General features: G+C 31.3%; 2 protein-coding genes and 1 long non-coding RNA gene across 3 annotated transcripts in view; all 3 read left to right on the forward strand.

Moving 5' to 3' along the window:
• LOC134684945 (uncharacterized) overlaps window positions 1-25,996 on the forward strand; it is a 267,814-nt gene that overhangs the window by 75,408 nt on the left and 166,410 nt on the right. The gene's annotated exons all lie outside the window — the stretch shown is intronic.
• On the forward strand, window positions 1,837-23,753 carry LOC134683422 (uncharacterized). Its single transcript, XM_063542711.1, has 5 exons — window positions 1,837-2,205; window positions 9,964-9,991; window positions 11,088-11,414; window positions 12,052-12,351; window positions 21,942-23,753. The coding sequence occupies exons 1-5, from the start codon at window positions 2,011-2,013 to the stop codon at window positions 22,274-22,276; spliced, it is 1,185 nt and encodes a 394-aa protein (XP_063398781.1). The 5' UTR covers window positions 1,837-2,010; the 3' UTR covers window positions 22,277-23,753.
• LOC134683424 (uncharacterized) lies at window positions 13,677-18,530 on the forward strand. Its single transcript, XR_010101015.1, has 3 exons — window positions 13,677-13,767; window positions 15,625-15,673; window positions 18,054-18,530. It is a non-coding gene; the product is annotated as an uncharacterized LOC134683424 (long non-coding RNA).

Genomic DNA, 25,996 nt, shown 5'->3' on the forward strand with positions numbered 1-25,996 from the left:
CGCCCCATTTTTTTCAAAAATTTGGATGAAAATCTACTAATTAATTTTAGTTGGCCTAAAAATGTTCATACATTCAGAGACAAATTTATATCTGTACCAACTTGCTGATGTTGGTATGATAGTAACTAAACATAAAATGTATCAGACAGAGGGACAAAGGATGATAATGTTGATATGACACCTCTTTGTTTAACCTTTTTGTGTAAGGTAGATGAGCAGATTGATATTGATAATATTTACTTGACTTTGCTTGTAGTAACTGTAAGCATTTGCCAATTATTGTATATTTATACCCCGCTTTAAAAAAGGGGAGTATACTGTTTTACCTCTGTCTGTCCTTCCGTCAGTGTGTCAGTCAGTCCGTCCGTCCCGTGAATATTTTTCGTCGAATTTTTCTCAGATACTACAATACATTAGGATTTCTGAAATTTGGTTTCAGGGTTTATCTAAGTCAGCTATACCGTGTGATGCGTTTTCAGATTGATCACTTGACAACTTCCTGTTTACCGAACACTTGTATGATTTTACACATGATAGCCAAGTTGAAAATTTTCGTCACATTTTTCTCAGGAACTACAATAAGGATTTCTGAAATTTGGTTTCAGGATTTATATAAGTCAGCTATACATTGTGATGCGTTTTCAGATTCATCACTCGACAACTTCCTGTTTACCGAACACTTGCATATGTTTACACTATTAATATTATCCACTTGCGGCGGGGTTATCATCAGTGAGCAGTAGCTCGCAGTTTCACTTGTTTTTATTATATGTGTTTGTGTCATTAGTTTCACACATTTTACAAAGTGGAATGTGTTTTTGTGGACCCATGAGCAAGTAGGTTGCTTACAGGAGTTATACAAATACTTGTTAAGTTATTTTCTATTTTGCAGGAACAAAAGCAGTGTGATGCTAATTGTTCAGGTAAATGTATCAATTATCTCTCTGCAATAGCAGGTTATTGACAAGGTTTAACATTTAACATTTAACTTACTAGTATGAAAATATCCAATTTCATATTTGATGTCATAAACCTTGCTACTGGTGTGCTTTCGTGCTGATAACGATTACACAATATTTGAACATCAGTGGAAAAGCAATACATTTTTACCTTTTGAGTTAACAACTAAGTAAAATACATGTACTTCATATTTGATGTCATAAACCTTGCTATTGGTGTGCTTTCGTGCTGATAACGATTACAAATATTTGAACATCAGTGGAAAAGCAATACATTTTTACCTTTTAAGTTAACAGCTACTTTAAATACATGTACTTCATATTTCATGTCATATACCTTGCTATTGGTGTGATTTCGTGCTGATAACGATTACACAATATTTGAACATCAGTGGAAAAGCAATACATTTTTACCTTTTGAGTTAACAGCTACTTTAAATACATGTACTTCATATTTCTTGTCATAAACCTTGCTACTGGTGTGCTTTCGTGCTGATAACGATTACACAATATTTGAACATCGGGTGAGTGAGTGGAAAAGCAATACATTTTTACCTTTTGAGTTAACAAATACTTAAAATACATGTACTGGAACCTTACATTTAAAGTATATGATTTGGTGAAGTTCATGTTGCTTAGTCTTTAGTTATTTAAGTTTGCTCTTATGTACTAATATTTGTCTGTTTGTCTTTTTTATTTTAGCCATAGAGTTGGTCACTTCATTTTCAATCTATGAGTTTGACTGTCCCTCTAGTATCTTACGTCCCTCTTTTTTGCAAGTTTAGTTTAGATTAATTGCTTTAAATTACTACAATGTATCCTATATGTCTTATTTAGTAATTATGATTAGGTTCCTGCATTTGGTGCTAATATTGCGTACCCAATAACTATCAATGTTGAATAGTTATTTCAACTGATCTCAGTGTATTAAAGTTATTCTTTACAAAGCATATGTGTTTTTGATTTAATCTTAGGTTTGAGTGAAGATGCATTATCTCAGATTCCAAGTGACAAAGAATTGTTCCGGCTGTCTGTTAATTGTGAGACACGCATGCTACACGATTTGGCTCTCCATCTTGAAATGGAAGAAATGGTATGGAATGACATGGAAGACAATTACCAAGGAAACATACAGATTGTCAAATTTATGACACTTATGCATTTAAAAGAGAATAATGAAATCAGTTTTGGAGACTTAGACAATGGATTGAGGGAAATGGAAATAACAACACATAAACTATGTGTGGTAAGTAATTACTGCAATGGACTGATTCAGTTGTATTTATCTTTTTATATCGTATATATAACTTTTTGACATACCGTATTGTCAGTTGTAAGTCATATGGACTTGTACAATTGTATTCATCTCTTAACATAAAACTAAATTTTGCATATCGTATGGTTTAAGGTTTACATTTCAGTCTTGCAGTATTCATCTGACCTTGACATAAAAAAATGCATTTGAAAATACCAAAACCTTATATACATGATGTACATATTTAGTGTCTACATCACAAATAATAATGGATGGTCTCAAAAGAAGGTCGACAGATACCAGAGGGACAGTCAAACTCATAAATCAAAAATAAAATTAGAAAGACAAACAGACACACAATAGTACACATAACTCAACAAAGATATATAGATAAGTTTTGGCTACTTAATCTTATTTTTGTTATACATTTTTTAAAAACATTTGGAGTTGGTTTGCTTAATAAAATTGCAGACAAAAATTATCAAACATGTTTTTGTTATTACAACATATTGAAGAAATATGCAACTGAACATCAAGTTCTTGTTTTAGACAATCGTACAAACATTGCTTTACAGATGGGTGCACTCCTAACCTGTACAGCAAGTTAACTTGATAACCAGTCATTTGGACTGGTCAAAGTTAACCTGTGACCGAATATAGGACTGCTCTGACCAGTCCTAGGACCAAAATCTAGTTAACTTGAAAAGCGGACTTGGTCCTAGGACTGTTTTTATGTCTGCCAAAAAGTTAACTTAGAAACAGGTCCGCTATTGATATAAGTTAACTTCGAACCAGTCCTGTCATAAAGTTAACATAAGTTAACTTCGGAACCAGTCCTGTCATAAAGTTAACATAAGTTAACTTGGAAACCGGTCCTGCCACAAAGTTAACTTCTGCTTGGACAAATCCGATCAAAACCAGACCTGTTCCCAAGTTAACTTTTGACTGGTCTGCTCAACACTAAGTTAACTTGTAACCAGGACCGCTCTTCGTTGATTTAAAAAAAAATTAATATCTTTGTTTCGTAGCATAAACATCGAAAATAAAGTAATTTGAAAATGAATACTTCCGTTTTATGAACAGGATTAAATACAAATATTTGAAAATAAGTACGCACAGAACGTAACACAAATTTATCTGTGATCTGGCAATCTATCTATTATAAAAACGATCTCGGTTACAATGATAACAGGCACTGAATATATATATATATTCCGAGATCAAATTCAATCATATTATGTATATTTTTGAAAAGAAGTATATTTGATGTTAGGTGTATACGTCCTTGTTAGTTATACATCCTTGAACTATGCAGCCACAATCAGCAATAGTTTAATTCTTTTAAATAATGACTACAAATTTTTGTTCGCCTAAATTAAGGGTGCAAGCATGTCCTCTTTTTACTCAAAATACTGATATGTAACAAAATTTCAGTAGTTTTGATACCTCCAGCTGACTTGTACAACAAAATTATTTGACTGCATTACCAAAACTGACCATATGTGAACTTTAAATTGTAAATCTATATACCAGCATAGTAAATCAGCCTTATTTTTAATGTCAGGATTCAATGTGTAATACAATCATGACAATGGACAGCAATATTGCAATATAATAACAACAAATTTTTGTTTGCCTAAATTAAGGGTGCCAGCATGTCCTCTTTTTACTTATAATACTGATATGTAACAAAGTTTCAGTAGTTTTGATGCCTCCTGTTGACTTGTACAACAAAATTATTTGAAAGCATCCACCAAAACTGACCATATATGCACTTTAATGTGTAAATCTATATACCCGCATAGTAAATCAGCCATATTTTTTATGTCGGGATTCAATGTATAATACAATCATGACAATGGACAGCAATATTGCAATATAATAACAACAAATTTTTGTTCACATCAATTTAGGATACCAGCATGTCCTCATTTTATTCAAAATATTGATACGTAACAAAATTTCAGTAGTTTTGATACCTCCAGTTGACTTGTACAACAAAATTATTTGACCGCATCCATTAAAACTGACCATATGTGCACTTTAATTTGTAAATCTATATACCTGCATAGTTAATCAGCCATATTTTTTATGCCAGAATCAATGTATAATACAATCATGACAATGGACAGCAATATTGCAATATAATAACAACAAATTTTTGTTCACATCAATTTAGGATACCAGCATGTCCTCATTTTATTCAAAATATTGATACGTAACAAAATTTCAGTAGTTTTGATACCTCCAGCTGACTTGTACAACAAAATTGTTTGACTGCATCCACCAAAACTGACCATATGTGCACTTTAATTTGCAAATCTATATACCCGCATAGTAAATCAGCCTTATTTTTAATGTCAGGATTCAATGTATAATACAATCATGACAATGGACAGCAATATTGCAATATAATAACAACAAATTTTGGTTCGCATAAATTTAGGATACCAGCATGTCCTCATTTTATTCAAAATATTGATACGTAACAAAATTTCAGTAGTTTTGATACCTCCAGCTGATTTGTACAACAAAATTATTTGACCACATTACCAAAACTGACCATATGTGAACTTCAAATTGTAAATCTATATACCAGCATAGTAAATCAGCCTTATTTTTAATGTCAGGATTCAATGTATAATACAATTATGACAATGGACAGCAATATTGCAATATAATAACAACAAATTTTTGTTTGCCTAAATTAAGGGTGCCAGCATGTCCTCTTTTTACTTAAAATACTGATACGTAACAAAGTTTCAGTAGTTTTGATGCCTCCAGTTGACTTGTACAACAAAATTATTTGAAAGCATCCACCAAAACTGACCATATATGCACTTTTATTTTTAAATCTATATACCCACATAGTTAATCAGCCATATTTGTTATGTCAGGATTCAATGTATAATACAATCATGACAATGGACAGCAAAATTGCAATATAATAACAAAAAATTTTGGTTCGCATAAATTTAGGATACCAGCATGTCCTTATTTTATTCAAAATATTGATACGTAACAAAATTTCAGTAGTTTTGATACCTCCAGCTGACTTGTACAACAAAATTATTTGACCGCATTACCAAATCTGACCATATGTGAACTTTAAATTGTAAATCTATATACCAGCATAGTAAATCAGCCTTATTTTTAATGTCAGGATTCAATGTATAATACAATCATGACAATGGACAGCAATATTGCAATATAATAACAACAAATTTTGGTTCGCATAAATTTAGGATACCAGCATGTCCTCATTTTATTCAAAATATTGATACGTAACAAAATTTCAGTAGTTTTGATACCTCCAGCTGATTTGTACAACAAAATTATTTGACCACATTACCAAAACTGACCATATGTGAACTTTAAATTGTAAATCTATATACCAGCATAGTAAATCAGCCTTATTTTTTATGTCAGGATTCAATGTATAATACAATCATGACAATGGACAGCAAAATTGCAATATAATAACAACAAATTTTTGTTCGCATACATTTAGGATACCAGCATGTCCTCATTTTATTCAAAATATTGATAGGTAACAAAATTTCAGTAGTTTTGATACCTCCAGCTGACTTGTACAACAAAATTATTTGACCGCATTACCAAAACTGACCATATGTGTATTTAATTTGTAAATCTATATACACCATGACGTACCCGCATAGTAGTAAATCAGCCATATTTTTTATGTCAGGAATCAATGTATAATATAATCATGACAATGGACAGCAATATTGCAATTTAATAACAACAAATTTTTGTTCGCATAAATTTAGGATACCAGCGTGTCCTCCTTTTATTCAAAATATTGATACGTAACAAAATTTCAGTAGTTTTAATACCGCATGCTGACTTGGAAAACAAAACTAAGAGGACATGCTGGCACCCTTAATTTAGGCGAACAAAAATTTGTTGTTATTATATTGCAATATTGCTGTCCATTGTCATAATTGTATTATACATTGAATCCTGACATTAAAAATAAGGCTGATTTACTATGCTGGTATATAGATTTACAATTTGAAGTTCACATATGGTCAGTTTTGGTAATGTGGTCAAATAATTTTGTTGTACAAGTCAGCTGGAGGTATCAAAACTACTGAAATTTTGTTACGTATCAATATTTTGAATAAAATGAGGACATGCTGGTATCCTAAATTTATGCGAACCAAAATTTTTTGTTATTATATTGCAATTTTGCTGTCCATTGTCATGATTGTATTATAAATTGAATCCTGACATAAAAAATATGGCTGATTTACTATGCGGGTATATAGATTTGCAAATTAAAGTGCACATATGGTCAGTTTTGGTGGATGCAGTCAAACAATTTTGTTGTACAAGTCAGCTGGAGGTATCAAAACTACTGAAATTTTGTTACGTATCAATATTTTGAATAAAATGAGGACATGCTGGTATCCTAAATTGATGTGAACAAAAATTTGTTGTTATTATATTGCAATATTGCTGTCCATTGTCATGATTGTATTATACATTGATTCTGGCATAAAAAATATGGCTGATTAACTATGCAGGTATATAGATTTACAAATTAAAGTGCACATATGGTCAGTTTTAATGGATGCGGTCAAATAATTTTGTTGTACAAGTCAACTGGAGGTATCAAAACTACTGAAATTTTGTTACGTATCAATATTTTGAATAAAATGAGGACATGCTGGTATCCTAAATTGATGTGAACAAAAATTTGTTGTTATTATATTGCAATATTGCTGTCCATTGTCATGATTGTATTATACATTGAATCCCGACATAAAAAATATGGCTGATTTACTATGCGGGTATATAGATTTACAAATTAAAGTGCATATATGGTCAGTTTTGGTGGATGCTTTCAAATAATTTTGTTGTACAAGTCAACAGGAGGCATCAAAACTACTGAAACTTTGTTACGTATCAGTATTATAAGTAAAAAGAGGACATGCTGGCACCCTTAATTTAGGCAAACAAAAATTTGTTGTTATTATATTGCAATATTGCTGTCCATTGTCATGATTGTATTACACATTGAATCCTGACATTAAAAATAAGGCTGATTTACTATGCTGGTATATAGATTTACAATTTAAAGTTCACATATGGTCAGTTTTGGTAATGCGGTCAAATAATTTTGTTGTACAAGTCAGCTGGAGGTATCAAAACTACTGAAATTTTGTTACGTATCAATATTTTGAATAAAATGAGGACATGCTGGTATCTTAAATTTATGCGAACCAAATTTTTTGTTATTATATTGCAATTTTGCTGTCCATTGTCATGATTGTATTTTACATTGAATCCTGACATTAAAAATATGGCTGATTTACTATGCGGGTATATAGATTTGCAAATTAAAGTGCACATATGGTCAGTTTTGGTGGATGCAGTCAAACAATTTTGTTGTACAAGTCAGCTGGAGGTATCAAAACTACTGAAATTTTGTTACGTATCAATATTTTGAATAAAATGAGGACATGCTGGTATCCTAAATTGATGTGAACAAAAATTTGTTGTTATTATATTGCAATATTGCTGTCCATTGTCATGATTGTATTATACATTGATTCTGGCATAAAAAATATGGCTGATTAACTATGCAGGTATATAGATTTACAAATTAAAGTGCACATATGGTCAGTTTTAATGGATGCGGTCAAATAATTTTGTTGTACAAAACTAGTTGACCAAAACTGATCATATGTGCACTTTTATTTGCAAATCTATATACCCGCATACCATTGTACCGAGCGCCTTAATGTCTTCTCCTGGCGCTCCTGTTCACATTTTAGTAGGACCGTAAATGTACACGTAACCAATAATATTGGAAAACTATTAATGCAAAAAATATTCTGATTAAATTGAGAATGTCAGAATTTCATCTCTTTATTCATTATATCAGTCAGATCATATATAGGAGTTCTTGATGGTGTACGTGTAAAACAAAACTAATATGCCACATCATCAAAGTACCAACACTGACATGTCTGAATTCATTTGTACTATTTACAATGATTTAATAAAAACAAATATACGAGGTTCTCTTCTTGGAATCTATTGTGTCGGTTGATTGATTTTGTTTATAAATAAACGTCAAGTGGCAACTATTTCATTAATGTGCGCATTGAGTATAATTTTAGGATGTCCCATATAAATATCGGCAATGACAAATCTCTCGATAAATCGGACGAATTTGACGAGATTGTTGATAGTTTTGCCACACCGTATGCTTACGGACACTGTACAATTTCTGTTAGAATATTCTGCGGGAAATAGAATAGTAAATCCAATGCAAACAAGTTGAATATCAATGAAATATCCATGCAAGTATAAATTTATGCATAAAGTAAAATTAGGAAGGGACAGGTAAACAACGGGGAACGAAGTAACGTGAACAATGTTGCCGATATCCCGTGATATAAGAATATTGTTCCGATGCGTTGGATAACCTTTCTATCCGCCTTCTAATAAAAAAAACTCTGTGTGATCGTATAGCCATTTTTTATTTATATAAGAATACAAGTATATCAAATAAAAGAGAGCATTTGTATAATATTTAGTAGAGTCTAGCGAGTAAATAATAAATGATATCTGTGGAAAAACAATGCGAATTTTGTTTACATATTTTAATCATGCGGAAAGCTCAAGGCTGATATGAAAACTCTTATAACGATAATCTGTCATAAGCAGACCTGTCCGCAGGTCTGGTCAATAGCAGACTTGTCCACAGGTCTGGCCAAAAGCAGACCTGTCCTCAGGTCTGGTCAGGAGCAGACCTGTCCACAGGTCTGGTCTGAGGCAGACCTGTCCTCAGGACTGGTCAAAAGCAGACTTGTCCACAGGTCTGGTCTGGGGCAGACCTGTCCTCAGGACTGGTCAAAAGCAGACTTGTCCACAGGTCTGGTCTGGAGCAGACTTGTCGATAGGTCTGCAGCAGTCCTAAAAAAGCAGACCGTAGGTCTGGTCCACCAACGACGAAGTTAACTTGCTTGACAGCTTAAAAATTCTCAAGTTAACTTAGAAAGCAGTCAACAAGTTAACTCTAAGTTAACTTTTGTCAAGGTTAGGACCGCACCCATCTGTATGACAGCAAAACATACATCAGGCAGGTCACAGGTTTTGGCTGTACCATACATCACTTAAACCAATAAAAAAAAGTTCATTCTTCATAAAATACAACCAGTTGCACTTATTATTTGGACATCTCTCTAATTCACTATATAAGTAGTTATAACAATTTTTCAGTATACAGTTTGAAGTATTTAGCAATTTAAACCAGTATTTGAAAATCTTACATTTTCTTGCGAAAATGAGAGGCAATCTACCTAGTTTTTGATATATCATAACAAAGTTGGTAGATAATTAAACACCAAGTATATAGAACACTGAGGCGAAATGCAGTGTTTGGTTTATATCTTTAAAACTAAAAAACATTTACAACACATCTGACATCGGGTAGACATGTTCATCAGGATTATATTTATCTACCCTGAAATTTTCAAATAAGCCGTTGTTGGGTTGCTGTCCGTGGATAAGTACTCTTAAGTACATTTTACGTTTTTTGTTTGGTTATAATCTTAAATATCTAATAAAATCTAACATCTTATAATCTATAATATGTAATACTATAAATTATCAGTATAACCTTATTTTACTTGATTTCTAAAAACTATAGTAGATACAGGTTGGCAACACAAACTCTTAAAAACCTCTACTTTGATATTATTATATTTGCAGGTAAGGCGGATAAAACAAGTTAAATCTAGTAAGTAGTGTAATATATTGAGGTCTGTATATGACATTATATTAAAGACTTTCGCTTACCTACATATCCCCCTCGACTGTATTTCACGAATCAGTGATCAACGTTAACATGATTAGGTCCGTTTCTAAACTACTTTAAGCAGTTGTGTATGGAATATTTGTAATAAATAGATGCATGTCAGTCTGGCGGGTCCGATCTGACCATGATCTCATTTTCGTGGTTCATTGGTCAAATGTTTTGTTTTTGTGTTTTGGTCATATCAGAGAGGCACTGAGTACACTAATTGAATGCTCATATTTTGTAGTCCTCCTCTCATATTCTTATACTGTCATATAACTGAAGAGAGCAATTGTTACCAGTTTGTGTCATTTACAAGTCTGTCATCCCAAATCATCAATTTATATTTTCTTGTTCTTTTCAACCATCAACTTCATCAGCTTATCTTCACCCAACAGTGGGAACACAGACATTTTTGTTTTTTAAATGTTATGGTTCTGACGTATACCTATTGAAGTTCCCTAAGTTGAACTGAAATGAAGTCCATACCTAGTCTATGATATAAGTGTCACAAGTATATTCAATCTGGAAAATCATTAAACATATGAGACTCCCGGGTGTGCAGTTCATGGATCTGTGCATAAAAAATGTTGAATTCTAATTATTTGCGATAAGCAATCAGCTGTTGACACAGAGAAACAATGTATTTCTGGCCTTTTTGTAATTTTGATAATTCATTGCAATATTAGAACATGTGAACTATGTAAAAAATATACAAAGTTTCATTCTCTGAACATTTCATTGATAAACTATCGTATTTTATAACGACCTTCCACACGTCAGAAACTGTTGAACCAATTTCAATGAAACTTGCAGTGAGTATTCCTTCAAGTATGCAGCATGATTGTTCTGTCAACAATCATGGCTGCTATGGCTAACACAATAAATCTTCTCACAAGCATAACACACATTTAAGTATTAATATTAACATTCCATTGCTTTAAAAAAAAAAACCATTCGGGGTAATACTACAAATCAAATTTTTGATTAAGTTTTAACAATTTCGCTGTAGATGTATTTTATTTCTTATTTTTTATAGGTATTCCTGACGATATTCTGGACTGTATTCCATCAGATGAAATTTTAGATAGATTAGCACCGCTGATTGGCAAGATGTTCTATCAACTAGGAATAGAACTTGGACTGTCTGTAGAAGTTATAGAGAGCATTAAAGAGAAATATGATCGTGATTTGACAGCACAGAATAAGGAAGTGTTGTTTACATGGAGGAAAGACAGAACCGTGAAACCTACAATACGTGTTCTTGAGCAAGCTTTTGTTAATATTGGTAAAGGAGCAAGGTGTTTAAAGGAGGTTGTAAAGGATGTTGATCCCAATACACTTACAGCAGTAGAAATGGTTACAGGTAATACTATATGAACGGTCTGGGTAAATAAAAAAAACCACAACATACGGTATTATTTAAAACAGGCATTCAGTACAGGAAATATGTATATCATAGATTCATAACAAAAATATATAGAATCAGTGCTAACATAGTTTTATTATACAATGCCCCTGACGTTATTTTTGCTGAATGAAATTACATACAATCAGGGAAATATATAAAACAAAGTAAGTCTATTGTACTTTACTGTATGGTTAAGCACATATCTCTCCTCTACCGCTTTTGTCTGACATATTATTTAATAAAATTGAGAATTAAAACAGAGAATGTATCAAGGAGACAACAATCCGACCATAAACCAGACACCTTACTTTTAATTTCAAATGACATCCAACTTGATTTAATCTGTGTATTATGACATTTCACGGCAGTTTTCTTATCAATAATGATATAACAACGTCTGATGCACATAAACAATGTAAGAAAATTGTAAGCTTTCTTTTGATTAATGATCAAAAATGTTAATGTCATCATTATATTGTTGTTACTACATGTTATTGTCCTGCCTTTGGCCATCATATGGGTGTAACTTGTGCTTTAATTAAGCTATTACTAAACTTCTTCTTTGTTAATAAACAGATCTGTTCATTTACAGATAGAATCAGGGAAAACAAAAACAGAATCATACAAGATATACAAATCTGCCAAATTTTAGACCATATGATGACACATTTGGTGATCTCAGCAGACGACAGACTTGATATTGAACATCATCCTCGACATGATGACCAGAACGAAGCATTGCTGGATATTGTGATTAAAAGGAGAGAACCTGCTTACAGTGTGTTTGTTGAAGGATTACGTAATTACGGATACGAAGATATCGCTGATGATTTGCAATGTGCTACACACGATATCAGTCACAGTCCAACATTAGTGTCTGCTGAAAATGAAGGTATGGCGAAAGGGATCATGGACACAAGCAGTAGGCCACGGTTTTTTAATTTGTTGGTTTACGGATTTTCTCCATGAAAAATTCGGGTCGGTCGGTCGGGAAAAAAAGAAAAAAAAAGATCTTTCAAGACAGAAAACATGCAAAATTAAAATATATTTCACCTTTCTAATAATAAGTTTGTCATACTACTTTTTCATCGTTCTTAAATTTTAGTTTGATGAAATATTATTGCTCAGCTGTAAACACTTTAACATCGCATGACATTGTCTAATAATTTCCCGTAAAAAATAGGGGGTACACTGACAAAGACGAAATTAAATCGTCATTTCACAAACAAGAAAAACAGATTCACGTCAGTTATTTGACTTAGCTTTTAATCAAAACTTGGTGAAAAATAATAAGCACGAAAACTGATAAAGAAAAAAAAGTAAAAACGTCGTACGAAAATAAGTTTCAACACACGTGTCAAAAACGTAATAGACTCGTCCACTGGACAAACGAGAATATCAGGTTAAATAATCTGTTGTCATGCATTCCCGTTTTTTATCCAAATGGACAATTTTTTTTTATTATCTGTAAAACAAGAAAATATCAAATGATTTGTTAAAATTCAGTATTTTAACTTGATGTCTTGAACTTCCACCTGTCCGCATTTGGACAAGTCTATTTATACGAGAACATGCATCTTACGGACTGGTGACAAATAAGGGAAACGAACTTATTGTGTAATTGGTTTTAAACACAGGTTTCGTTCCACAAAATTATTTGCGCAAACGACATTTCAAGGTCATTAATAATTGATTTGTCTATTTTTAGAAACGTAAACTGAAAGTTTCATTTTTGACAACAGAAAGGGTCATCACTTCTGTTAGTGATTAATGCATTTCATTTCATAAAAAAGGATATTTTAATTATTTTTCAGGGATAATGCATTTGTTAGGGTCGGCGAGAATAAAAAAAAGCCTGAAAATTCGATTTTATTTTTATTTTGGAAATCGGCAAAATCGGGTCGGCGGATCCGTAAACCAACAAATTAAAAAAACCTGGCCCAACGAATGTTTATAATAAAACATGAAATATTTTTTTTTTTGTTTTTGTTTTTTTTGTACAACTTCAGATACTTTATTTTACTATAATAGTTGTTAACAAATCTGCTTAATGTTACAACAATGGCATTAAGGTTCTGCCCTGTATGGTTAATTACCAATAAAACCAGGGGATTTTATTGGTAAACTTTTTATAATTTTACATACATGTAGTATTGCGTGTTAGATACAATTAACAGAGTAATAGCTGTCTACAACATGTGCTTTACTTCACAATGAAAAGAAAAACGGAACTTTGACCGTCTTTTGTTTAGCTTTTAGTTTTGGATTAATCGAAAGTGAAAGAGCATGGTTTCGATCGGATTAAGAGGTCAGTATAATTGAATTATGGTAGTTTTTAGATAGTGTCTTATCTTTCAAGTACGCTAAACATTGAATGATATACTATATATGATAATCAAACAAAAAATTAAAAATCAATTTCGTTAGAAATTTGTCATTTGTTGTCTTCTTTTTATTTCAATGACATTTTTGTGATTCTCAAAAATGTAGGTCAATCAACTAAAAATATGACAGCCAGAGAATCAATTTTCTAAAAAAAATTTCTTTGAAATTTTCTCAAAAAGGAATTTTCCGGATGATATAAAATTTGTGTATCAATTTCGTTTTTTAGGACTGACATCATATTCACATATTTGGTTCTCTTTTCTGATAAATAAAAACATTTATAAATCACAAAGCAAACAATTGTTATAATATGATTAAGTACATGATAATCCACATCTTCAATTTTGTACCCTACTACAAGATTTTGTAGACAAAAAACATGTTGCCCAATATTAAGATACATAAATATTTTGTGTAGTAATGTCCAATAATTTTTTACCCATGTGCATTCAAAGAAAAAATGATTATAGCTATCAGATTTAGAACATAGTTCACAGTTTTCACTATTAACTACCTTCCAGCGATACAAATTATGGTTAATAGCTAAAATATTATGCAGTAATTTCCATCTAAACATTTTTAATCTATTATCTTTTAAAAAAAGAAAGGTGAAAGATAAATTTTTCTTAATGAAATATATAACATTTTCACCTGATAGTTGGTTTTTCCATGAGCAAAAACCTACTGGAAGCTCTTTATTTGACCTGATAATAATATTATAAATTTCTTTAAACTTAATTTTGTCTAGATCGTAATACAATCCATTACTTAACATTTTAATGTCTTGTGTAATGGTGATTTTAGTATGTTTTGATATATTGCTCTTAAATTTTTGGATCCAACTTTTGGGTAAAGCTTTCCGAAGGGAACATATTTCGGAAATCCAATTTTGTTTCTTTTTAAGTTTATCTAATATTTTATGAGAAATTTCTCCTTTATCATCAATTACATCATTTACAAAAATTATGTTTTCCTTTACCCAATTACTATAATATAAACTTTTACCACCTGTTTTTATATATTGGTTTCCCCAAATAACTTGCTTTCTAATATCTCTATAATTATCAGGTACTTTCGTCTTTCCACCTCCATTTTTAATCCAACATTTCAAAATTTCAAAGTAAAATGTAGGTAAGTTTTTAAGGTTTTCTAGTGACTTATGAGTATTAAGATTCATTTTAAATATTAAATTATTTTCCCCAAACTCTCTAAAATAAAAAGTAGGTATGATTTTCCAGTTAGCACAAGTTTCATCAGTTAATCTTTTAACCCAATTTATTTTAATAGCCTCAATGTATGCGTCAATATCTGTCATTTTGAATCCCCCTTCAATATAATCTTTTCTTAACACTGAGCGTTTAACTTTCTCGCTACCACCCTCCCATAAAAAAATCAAATAAGATTTTTTTAAATTGACTAATAATTTCACTGCTTAGATTTATCAATGAAGCAACGTATGTTATATTGGGAATAACTAGTGTTTTAATTATAGTTATTTTTCCTATCATACTCAATTTTCTTTTCTTCCAATCATTTAGTATCCTTTCTGATTTTTCAAACTGTCTTTCTATATTTATTGTTTCACATTCTTTTTTGTTCAGGCCAAAATAAATGCCAAGACTTTTCACCGTATCTTTCCAATTGATACTTTCAAATTTGTCTTTGCAGTGTTTTAGTTTACCTAACCATATACCTTCTGTTTTATTTCTATTAAGTTTAAGCCCTGAAAAAGATCCAAAAGTTTCTATTAAATTAAGTGCATTTTTTATTTCATTTTTAGATCTTAGAAAGAGAGTTGTATCATCTGCTAGCTGTGAGATTTTTAGGCTGTGAGTATTTTTATCAATTTTAATTTGTATCCCTTTCAGATCATTATTATCCCTTATCCTACAAGCCAGTATTTCAACTGATAAAACAAACAATAACGCGCTTAAAGGGCATCCTTGTCGAATTCCCCGTTGAATCCCGAAGGTTTCAGATATCCACCCGTTATTTAAAAAACATCCTTTTATATCATGGTAAAGTGTTTTGACCCACTTTTGAAAAGACTTATTAAATCCAATTTTTTTTAATGATTCCAGCATAAAGTCCCATTCGAGTGAATCGAACGCTTTAGAAAAGTCAATAAATAGTATATCTCCATCAATATTAAAGTTTTCAGCATAATCTATAATATCTTGAATTTGGCGTACGTTAAATCCTATATATCGATTTTTAACATAACCATTTTGATCTCTATGTATAATTAGGGGTAAGATTTTTTTTAGTCTTTGTGCTAAAGTATATGTAATAAGTTTTACATCAGTATTCAATAAAGTAATTGGACGGTAATTATCTAAGGACAAAGGGTCATTTTTTTTGAAAATCAATGATATTATCCCAATCTTTTGGGTCTCAGATAAAGTTTCATTATCATAACATGTATTAGAAACATTCAATACAATATGTTTTAAATTTGGCCAAAATTGTCGATAAAACTCAACTGTTAAGCCATCTTTGCCTGGAGTCTTATTTAGTTTCATATTATAAATAGAAGATGTTAGCTCTTCTAAAGTTAATTTACCATCCACTTGTTTGCTTTCACAAGGAGTTAAAGAATGATCAATGGGTGTATTTTCTATGTATGTCTTTAAAATTTCAGTTTCGGGACATGTACTTTTGTACAGAGATTTATAATACTCTTTACTTACATCTAAAATTTCACTTTGATCAACAGTAACCTCACCGGTTTTGGTCATTAATTTATTAATAGATTTTGTAGCCTGTCTATTTTTTTCTAGAGATAAAAAGTACTTAGTATTTTTTTCCCCTTCCTCTACCCATTTTATTCTTGATCTAACTTGGGCTCCTTTGGCTTTTAAAGAGTATATCTCTTCTAAATCTTTTTCTAAATTTTTCATTTGATTAAAAAGTTCATTTTTTTTCCTATCAGGTAATTTGTCTAATCTTTCATTTAAAAGATTTAGTTTGTTTTCCATTATTAAAATATTATTTTTCCTTTCTCTGGCTTTTGATTTACAGTATTGGATAGTAGACTCTCTTATGTCAGTTTTTAGCAGGTCCCACTGATTTAGGACATTTGTAAGATTAAAATTTTGCTCATACTTTTCAATTAACTTATTTATTAGTTTATTGTACTGAGTATCAGTCAATATACTGTTATTCATTTTAAAATATCCTTTACCCCGATTATTTGCATAAATGTCTAATTTAAGCGAAATAGCCTGGTGGTCTGTGAATGAAATTTGTGCAGGCCTGATATCAGCAGATACAGTACTTAGGCGTGCTTGTGTGCATATTATAAAGAAGTCTATTCTACTAGCTTCATTTGTAGAATTTTTTCTTTTCCATGTGAATTGTTTTTTATCTTTATTTAATTGTCTCCAAATGTCTATCAATTTATGTGCTTTAATTAATTGTTTTAAACCATTGACTGGCTTTTTTAACTTTTTATGTAATGTATTGTTCTTTGTATCTAAAGCTGAGAGTAAATCATTCATATCTCCCCCTACTATTAGAGCACCAAGAGTGTGTTCTTCAATTAATTTACTTACTTTTTTATAAAATTGGTTTCTTGCATGCACTTCATTAGGTGCATACAAGTTTACTAAGGTAAAAAATTTATCTTGAATTTCTATATTAATTATAATAATTCTCCCTTCTTTATCACAAAATTCATTAATTAATTTAAAGTCTAGTGATTTATTAATAAAGTAAGAAACTCCCCTTGAATTTGTTGTGCCTAGGCTGTGAAGATGTTTGCCATGGAATTCATTGTTAATTTGCTTTATCAAATCTTTTGACAAGTGAGTTTCTTGTGCCATTAAAATGTCGCATTTCTGCTGTTGAAACCAAGAGAATAATCTAACGCGCTTTTCCTTTCTCGCTAAACCTTGACAATTAAGTGAGCAAATGTGGAAGTTTTTTGTTTTCATTATAGTATTAAAGAAGTTTAATTGTTGATCTCTTAAACGATTTATTTAATTCTAGCAAAATGTATAAACCTGTTCTATGTATCGTGACCCAGATAAACATGTAGTTATTTTTAGACCTATAAATAGCACAGGTAAAGTTAATTTATATTTTTAGTTTCATTACTGACTTTCTGAAAACGTCTTGTATTTTGTAAACATTAGCATTGTCATTTACTGTAATTTTGATAGCGCGGGTGGTTCTTTTGTATTTACAACTTTTATATTTTTTTTACAGATATGGAATTAATCGTGTCACAGAATGTTGTTAGCCAAATGACTTTACTAGAAGTGCTTAATTCTGGAAATATGTGCACAACGAAGAAGTGTGTGATATCTAAGTTCAAGAACAGTTGGATATTTTTGGCTGTTTCTTTAATGTTTATAAAAAATAACTGTGTAGAAATATGTTCGTATCCTGAAGAAAAGAACATCGGAAGATTGTCATTTACCGAAACTGTACTTTTATACTTCAAGACTGGCTGTTTTTTACTTGATTCCAAGAATATATTATGACAAAGGATTAAAGTGTGTCTATGAATACTGCATTTCGTTAATTTAGTGCTCCAACCAATTAAGCAATTTTCATTTGTTTTAGATGTGCATGGAACAATATTTTTTATCCAAGCAGATTTACCACCTTTATATTCATAGTCTATACATTTTTCATTTACCAATAATTTCATATATGCTGTATTTACTACATTTTTATATAAACAACTATTCTGATATTTCTCTGTTGAATGTATGCTATCTACAATATAGACATTACATTCACAAATTACAATTTTGTTCACTTGATAAACACAGTCTATGTTTATAATACAAAGTAAACAAAGAAATATATACAATATATACAATTTAAAACACATGAAGATTTGTAGTTGATAGTTATAATTAAGATGAGCTTAGGATTTTGTTTTTTTCACTGGTTCTTCTCTCTTGTGAAGCTCATCAGTAGGAGTACTTGCTGTTTGTTTAGTACGTGTTTTTTTCTCTTCATTGGTTTTATTTGATGGAGTTCTAAAGGCTTCTGGTAGGAAGCGTTCCATGCTCGGCTGATCTTTATTTGAATTTTGTTTGTCCTTTTTATTTTTTGCTCGTTTAGCCTTTTTGACATGTCGTTGTTCCTTTTTTTTCACTTAGGTTTGAATGATTTTCAAGATTGTTGCTTGCCTGTTTGTTAAAAGTAAAGCTAGGCGTTTTTTGTTCTGCTTCAGCTGCTTGGGTTGTTTGTGACGCATCCTTTTGACAGCTTTCTGGATGTGTGGGAATGTCTGAATCTGATTCTGATTCAGATTGGCTATCTTCACTAGAAGAATCGGAGTCTGCATTACAGTATTTTGCTGTATGACCGGACTTCCCGCATGTCTGACATACCCAATCATCTGGGCAAGTAGTGCAATAGCTTGCTTTATGACCGCTGCCACCACATGTTTGACACACCCAATCGTTTGGGCATTCATAAGATTTATGTCCCTCTTGTAGACATTTATTGCATTTAATGTTTGTACGGGTGTCAACTTGACCTCGATGGAGTACCACTGCTTTGTATTTACCTATGAATAAAGTTTTTGGCAAAGGATTTGGTATTGGGTCACATATTGCAATGCGATCGCCAGTCTGACAATTTGTTACACGTCCATCGACTCGTAGCCTTTCACGAAATAATGTATGTACTACACAGTGATTAAATTCAAGGGCTCTTTGAATTTGACCGTCATCTGCTGAGCAAGGCATATTTTTTATTCTTACTCGAACATTGTTAGGATCTTCATTTTCAGCAGTTTTGGGATTTCTAGCATATGTTTGTATTAGCTTTTTACGAATAACAAGACCATTTGTGAGTGTTTTATCCCGGTCTTCCTGATTGTCAAAATATATTCTCCATAATCCCCTAACCCTTTGTAAAGCTTTCAAATGACTGGGGTCTACAAGATGTTCAACAGATCTGTATAGCTCGAGATGAGTGAGGTACTGGTCGTGTGAGGGCTTATTAGAACCAAATAAGTCTTGTTCCAAGATGAAGATTGGTTTAACTTCACTTACTGACTGATCATTTGACGTTTTGTCTTTAGGAGAAACTGCTTCAGCATAAGACTTGGTCGAACTTTTTGGATCTACATTTCCATCCGCCATTTTGAAAAATTGAGACGACTTCTAGACTTTGAACATCTCAATTATTCACATCAATGTACATTAAATCGCCACTAATACTTATCTACGAAAGGAATATTGTATATTCTGTTGAAAATACGCTCAAAAACTATTAAGAATCACTTCATTAAATGTCAAAATCTGATTTTTTTCGAGGAGCTCTGCCTACCGTAGTTATGGCATGGGCGTGTTCGAATCTTACTTACATGAAATATTTTGATATTTCTGCGCATATTAATGTGGCATTCGACACAGAGTTCATTTGATTTTATAATACTTTGTAGATGTAAAAAAGTTCCTGAGATGGGTTTGATTTCTTTTTGGCTTGATACATTTTGAAACAATAGAAAATCAAATTTCACTACTTGACGCGAAAATAAATATAACTGCATATAGTTTCCCACATGAAGGTAAACACATCTATACTCCATCAAGAATAAACTTGATATATACAATAGCTGTGTATTAATAAATTTGTATTAATGAAATATATGAACTTCCAAACCCTCTATGGTTAAATACGTATCAATTCAGTAAAATTTAAGAAAATAATGCATTAAAATAGTTCTCATGTAAAAGTAAAGCCCCTTAAAATCTCTATCCGTATCAACTCGTTTGGTAGATTATCTAATGCCTAACTTAACCGATAATCGCTGACAATAAAGGCAATACAAGTTGAAGTAATGGGTATTACCTGTAATATTCAATAGTGATACAGTGAAAAAATAAATGTTTATTGACAAATGATAATTATTAAGTATTTTTCACTGTGTGTATGCTCAAACTATGAGCATTATGTGTTTCGGTCTGTGTGTCCGTTTGTTCGTACGTCTTTTCGTTTGTCCGTACATGTCTTCGTCCGGTTGTTCGTCTTTCGTTCCCGGTTTAGATTAAACTATAGTGTTTGGTGAAGTTGAAATCCAATCAATTTGAAATGAAGTACATGTTCTCCATCATATTATATGTTGTATTTAATTCCAAATTAATGTGTTTTTGTATAAATACTTCTTAATTTCTTTTGTCATAGTATTTTGTGTATTTCATTACATCTGCTTTGATATCACCTTCAACAGCTTTCATGGACAAGTTTGATAAAAGTCATATTATTCAATTTTCGTTATGAAGTTTGCATTATTAATCTTAATCTTAAAATTACACTTTATTTCTCATATGTGTTTGGTTTTCTAATTAAACTTCACTGGGAATGTTCTAACCCATGGAAAAGCCCACGATGTATTTGCATTTATGTAACTATAAGGACATTTAAAACAAAATTCATCTAAGGTCCTATTTTCCTGATTCGTAACATGTACTTAATGAATAATGACTTATAACTGTAATTGTATTAATTCAATATACGCAATTTTATTGAAGAAATGTTATTTCTATCGATATTCATTTTTTCGTGAAACCTTTGGTTTGAGATAACAATAACAGAAACCGTACCAGTAGAAAAGCCAAATCCATTTTAGAGCAACTTTGCAGCAGACGAGTTGAAACCTAAGTTTCTGCATAATTTTTAAATTTATAAACAGTAAATTTTATACGGGTTTGTTGTTAATCATGTCATAACCAATGTAACAACAACTAAGCAGATAATACTCATGATACTCTAGGGTAATGGAAATACATCGCCAGAGGTATTAACCAAGTAATGTAGAAAAGAGAAAACAACACGTTATAAATTCCATGCTGTTCAATCGCTTTTCTAGACTTCATTCCTCTAAAGTTACGAAAGGTCAATTAGTATTAAAGGTTCCAAGACTATAATGCAATAGGCAAGACAAGCCTGTTGTCTACACAAGACTCGCCAGTGACGCTCAGTTCCAAACAGTTACAAAGCTTAACAAGTACAAAGTTGAAGAGCATTTAACACCAAAAACTCCCAAAAATTGTACCAAATACGGCTGAGGTAATCTATTTTACAGCACTTAACAAAATAAAATGTCTTTTTTTTTATATTTTGTAGGTTTATCAGTTTGGAATGTTCCATTGTATAAAGTTCGTCTACAAAAAAATTACCTCAAGGTTATCTCTGATATTCAACATGAGAGCATAGTAGATCATCTTATATCAAGAGAGGTGGTGTCAGTTGATGATGGGAAGAAGATAGAATCTGGTAAAACCCCACAGGAAAAGAACAGGATTTTGATGGACATGCTTTTGCGTAAAAATGAACAAGGATTTAATGAATTTCTCAAAGCTCTACGAAAAGACTCAATGTATGCTGACCTAGCAGAGCAAATAGAGAAGACAGAAGTTACTAGTACAGATATGGCAACTCTTCATAAATGCTTAAAATAAAATAAATGTAGTTTCTTTGAGAAAGAAAACTTTACACAATTAAGTAAAGACAGCTAACACTAGTAAACAATTACTAGGAGAAAGTATAGTCGATCTAATGATCAAGGATTTATTCACCATCTAGCATACTAGTGATTAAAATATTTATATTAAACATACGTCATATATGAGTGTCATACATGGCATGACAGATACTAACATGTGTACTAACACCTTTTTATGATTGTTTCATCCTTAATTTCACTACACATTTCCAATTGACATGGCTAAGTAGTTACTGTCATTGCTTTATTGTGCTATGGTTATGTGTTGTATACTTGTCTTTCGTTTTTGACAATGTGCTGTGTCGATATGCTATTTGGATTTGTTATAGTGATTTTGATTATATATAATACAATGTTGACTGCTGTACCCTTATTGTTGACCATCTTATATAGTATGTCAGCTACTTTAAATGTAAGCTTGTAAATAAAAATGTGTCTTCATCAATAAGGTTTTTAACAAAAATGCAACAATATGCTCATATTATGTAAATATAGTTATTGCTTAAAAATCACATTCAATTTGTTTTTGACATAATGCATATGTTATATCAAATGAAATTATTTTTCATTCATCAGAAAAAAGATTTTAAATCCAAATAGATAAGTGGCAATTGTTTGGTATATTATGTAATGAAATATTTGAAAGTGTTTGAGAACATATCACAAAACATTTATGGACTTACATTGAATCAAATTGTGCGTTTCTACCTAGTAAGGTTATCTACACCATTGTGTTGTTTGTTTGTGTTTAAGCGCAATGCTATTAAACTTTCTTATTGATTTGCCCTTTTAATATTTTTATTATATTCAATTATATTCAATAGAGATTAGATTTTGTGAGGCCCCTCATGGGGATGCCTGAGTGATCATATAATCACTTATTTTTACCAATATAATCACAGAATCATTATTTATTTTTCTAAACAAGATAATCAAATAATCCAAAATGCAGTCCTAAATTATCAAATAATTAAACAATCATAAAATATTTGGTCTGGTAACCAAACAACCAAATAACCACTATAAAAACAGCTGAATAAAGAAATACTCAATAACCCCACGAGGAGGATTTTTGTCAGATATGATTTTGCAACAATTGGTATAGTTTGATTTCATGATAGATATTTTTTTCCTTGCACTCAATCACCCGAAATGTGTACTTTAAAATCTTATGCCAGATTTGTCATCAATTTGTCAACGTTTTTCAATGCTTATACATTTTGCCATCAAACAGTTAGCTATACATTAATACAACTGTTTTATTTTAAATATATAGAAACTTTGTTATTTACAAATTTAATAAGATATGATACAGTTGTGTTTTTGTTGTTGATGTGATTATTGTAGCACTATATGTGTGTACGAACTGTCTTATATTTGTATATATGTATAATATGTTTGTGCATTCTACTACCCTTAAAGGTAAAATCAAAAGTAAATAAAGGTTCTTGTTCTTATTTATTGTGCCACAAAATGAAAGAAGCATAGACACAGTGATCATGACAGTCCAACCATAAATAAAAACAGAAACTAGTTAAAAGATACAAAAGTCATATTCAAACCCATATGTCGAAAACAAGCTGAAAATGTCATGGCAAAAAAATAAATGCGACCAAAATACAAACAACAGTTCACAAAATGCAACATGAAAAAATAGACTGAGAAGCACAAATAATTCATAAAACTGGAAGCTGGAAATCCTTTTTCGAAAAAAAAGAAAGGTACATACTTTGGTTACCCCATGTTTATTATGTGTAGAAACATTCTTTCAAAGATGAATAACACCTGATGTAAATAAAGGTTCATTTGCGGTGACCAAAACGACCAGGTTACGAAACGACATGCATTCAAATTCAAGTTGAAGATTTTTGTAATTGTTTGCCTGTAAATAAATTGTCTGACAGGGATGAGGACCTTGCAAGGTATGCACATAATAAATATAGTCGCATTATGCATAATTAGAGAGAAATTAACAATCAAAATTCAACTCTTGTTCAAGTAGTCACTGAACCATGAAAATGAGGTCAAGAACTATGGGCATATGACAGACGGAAACTTCATAACTAAAGGCATACATATATACAATGGTTAAGAAATCCAGGTTTTTCGCCTTCTAAAATCTAAAGTTTTTAAGAACTAACATTTGTGGTTGACGTAGCCTGATCACTATCTCCTTGTCGAGCTTTTTACAACAGAAGTGTCAGGCTCGACAATTCAACTATTATATTTATTAGATTGTTAATTTAATTGATTTTTTGTCGATTTATTTGTCAACTGAATTGAAATTTTTCTCAGTTAATCAATAAAAAAATTACTAGGGACTTTTTTGCAGTTAGTGTTCTGTTGTTTTCAAGTGGTCAAGATATAACAACTGTTTTTCATATGATCACTATCATACACGGGTGAAGGTTTACACTTATAAAGATATGACTACTGTGTTTTATATGATCAATATCATACACAGACGAAGGTTCACTATCAGCAAAACCTCTGATGAATTCACTATCATACACGGAGGAAGGTTTACACTCATCAAAACCTCCGATGAATTCAATGTTCGAGTCGATTTTTCACTCAAATAAACCACAGTGTCAGAACCAATAATTTAAATAGGAACTCCTTTTTGAGAGAGCGGTATTGTGAAAAACATCTATTGATTCATGTCGCCATGATATCACTACTATGTTTTATATGATCCTGATCATATGCGGATGGAAATTTACACTCATTAAAACCCTTGATTAATTTGATGATTAAAAACATCAGTTGTTTCATGTCGGCATGATATTACTACCAGGTTTTATATGATCCCTATCATAAGCGGATGGAGATTTACACTCATTAAAACCCTTGATAAATTTGATGATTTAAAATATCTGTTGTTTCATGTCGGCATGATATTACTACCAGGTTTTATATGATCCCTATTATATGCGGATGGAGATTTACACTCTTTAAAACCCTTAATAAAGATGATTTAAAACATATGTTGTTTCATGTTGGCATGATATTGCTACCATGTTTAATATGATCTCTATCATATGCGGATGGAGATTTACACTTATCAAAACCCTTAATAAAGATGATCTAAAACATATGTTGTTTCATGTTGGCATGATATTGCTACCATGTTTTATATGATCCCTATTATATGCGGATGAAGATTTACACTCATTAAAACCCTTAATAAAGATGATTTAAAACATATGTTGTTTCATGTTGGCATGATATTGCTACCATGTTTTATATGATCCCTATTATATGCGGATGGAGATTTACACTAATCAAAACCCTTAATAAAAATGATTTAAAACATATGTTGTTTCATGTTGGCATGATATTGCTACCATGTTTAATATGATCCCTATCATATGCGGATGGAGATTTACACTAATCAAAACCCTCAATAAAGATGATTTAAAACATATGTTGTTTCATGTTGGCATGATATTGGTACCATGTTTTATATGATCCCTATCATATGCGGATGGAGATTTACACTCATTAAAACCCTTAATAAAGATGATTTAAAACATATGTTGTTTCATGTTGGCATGATATTGCTACCATGTTTAATATGATCCCTATCATATGCGGATGGAGATTTACACTAATCAAAACCCTTAATAAAGATGATTTAAAATATATGTTGTTTCATGTTGGCATGATATTGCTA

This window comes from Mytilus trossulus, chromosome 9 (genome assembly GCF_036588685.1).
Source record: "Mytilus trossulus isolate FHL-02 chromosome 9, PNRI_Mtr1.1.1.hap1, whole genome shotgun sequence".
NCBI classification, from domain to species: domain Eukaryota; kingdom Metazoa; phylum Mollusca; class Bivalvia; order Mytilida; family Mytilidae; genus Mytilus; species Mytilus trossulus.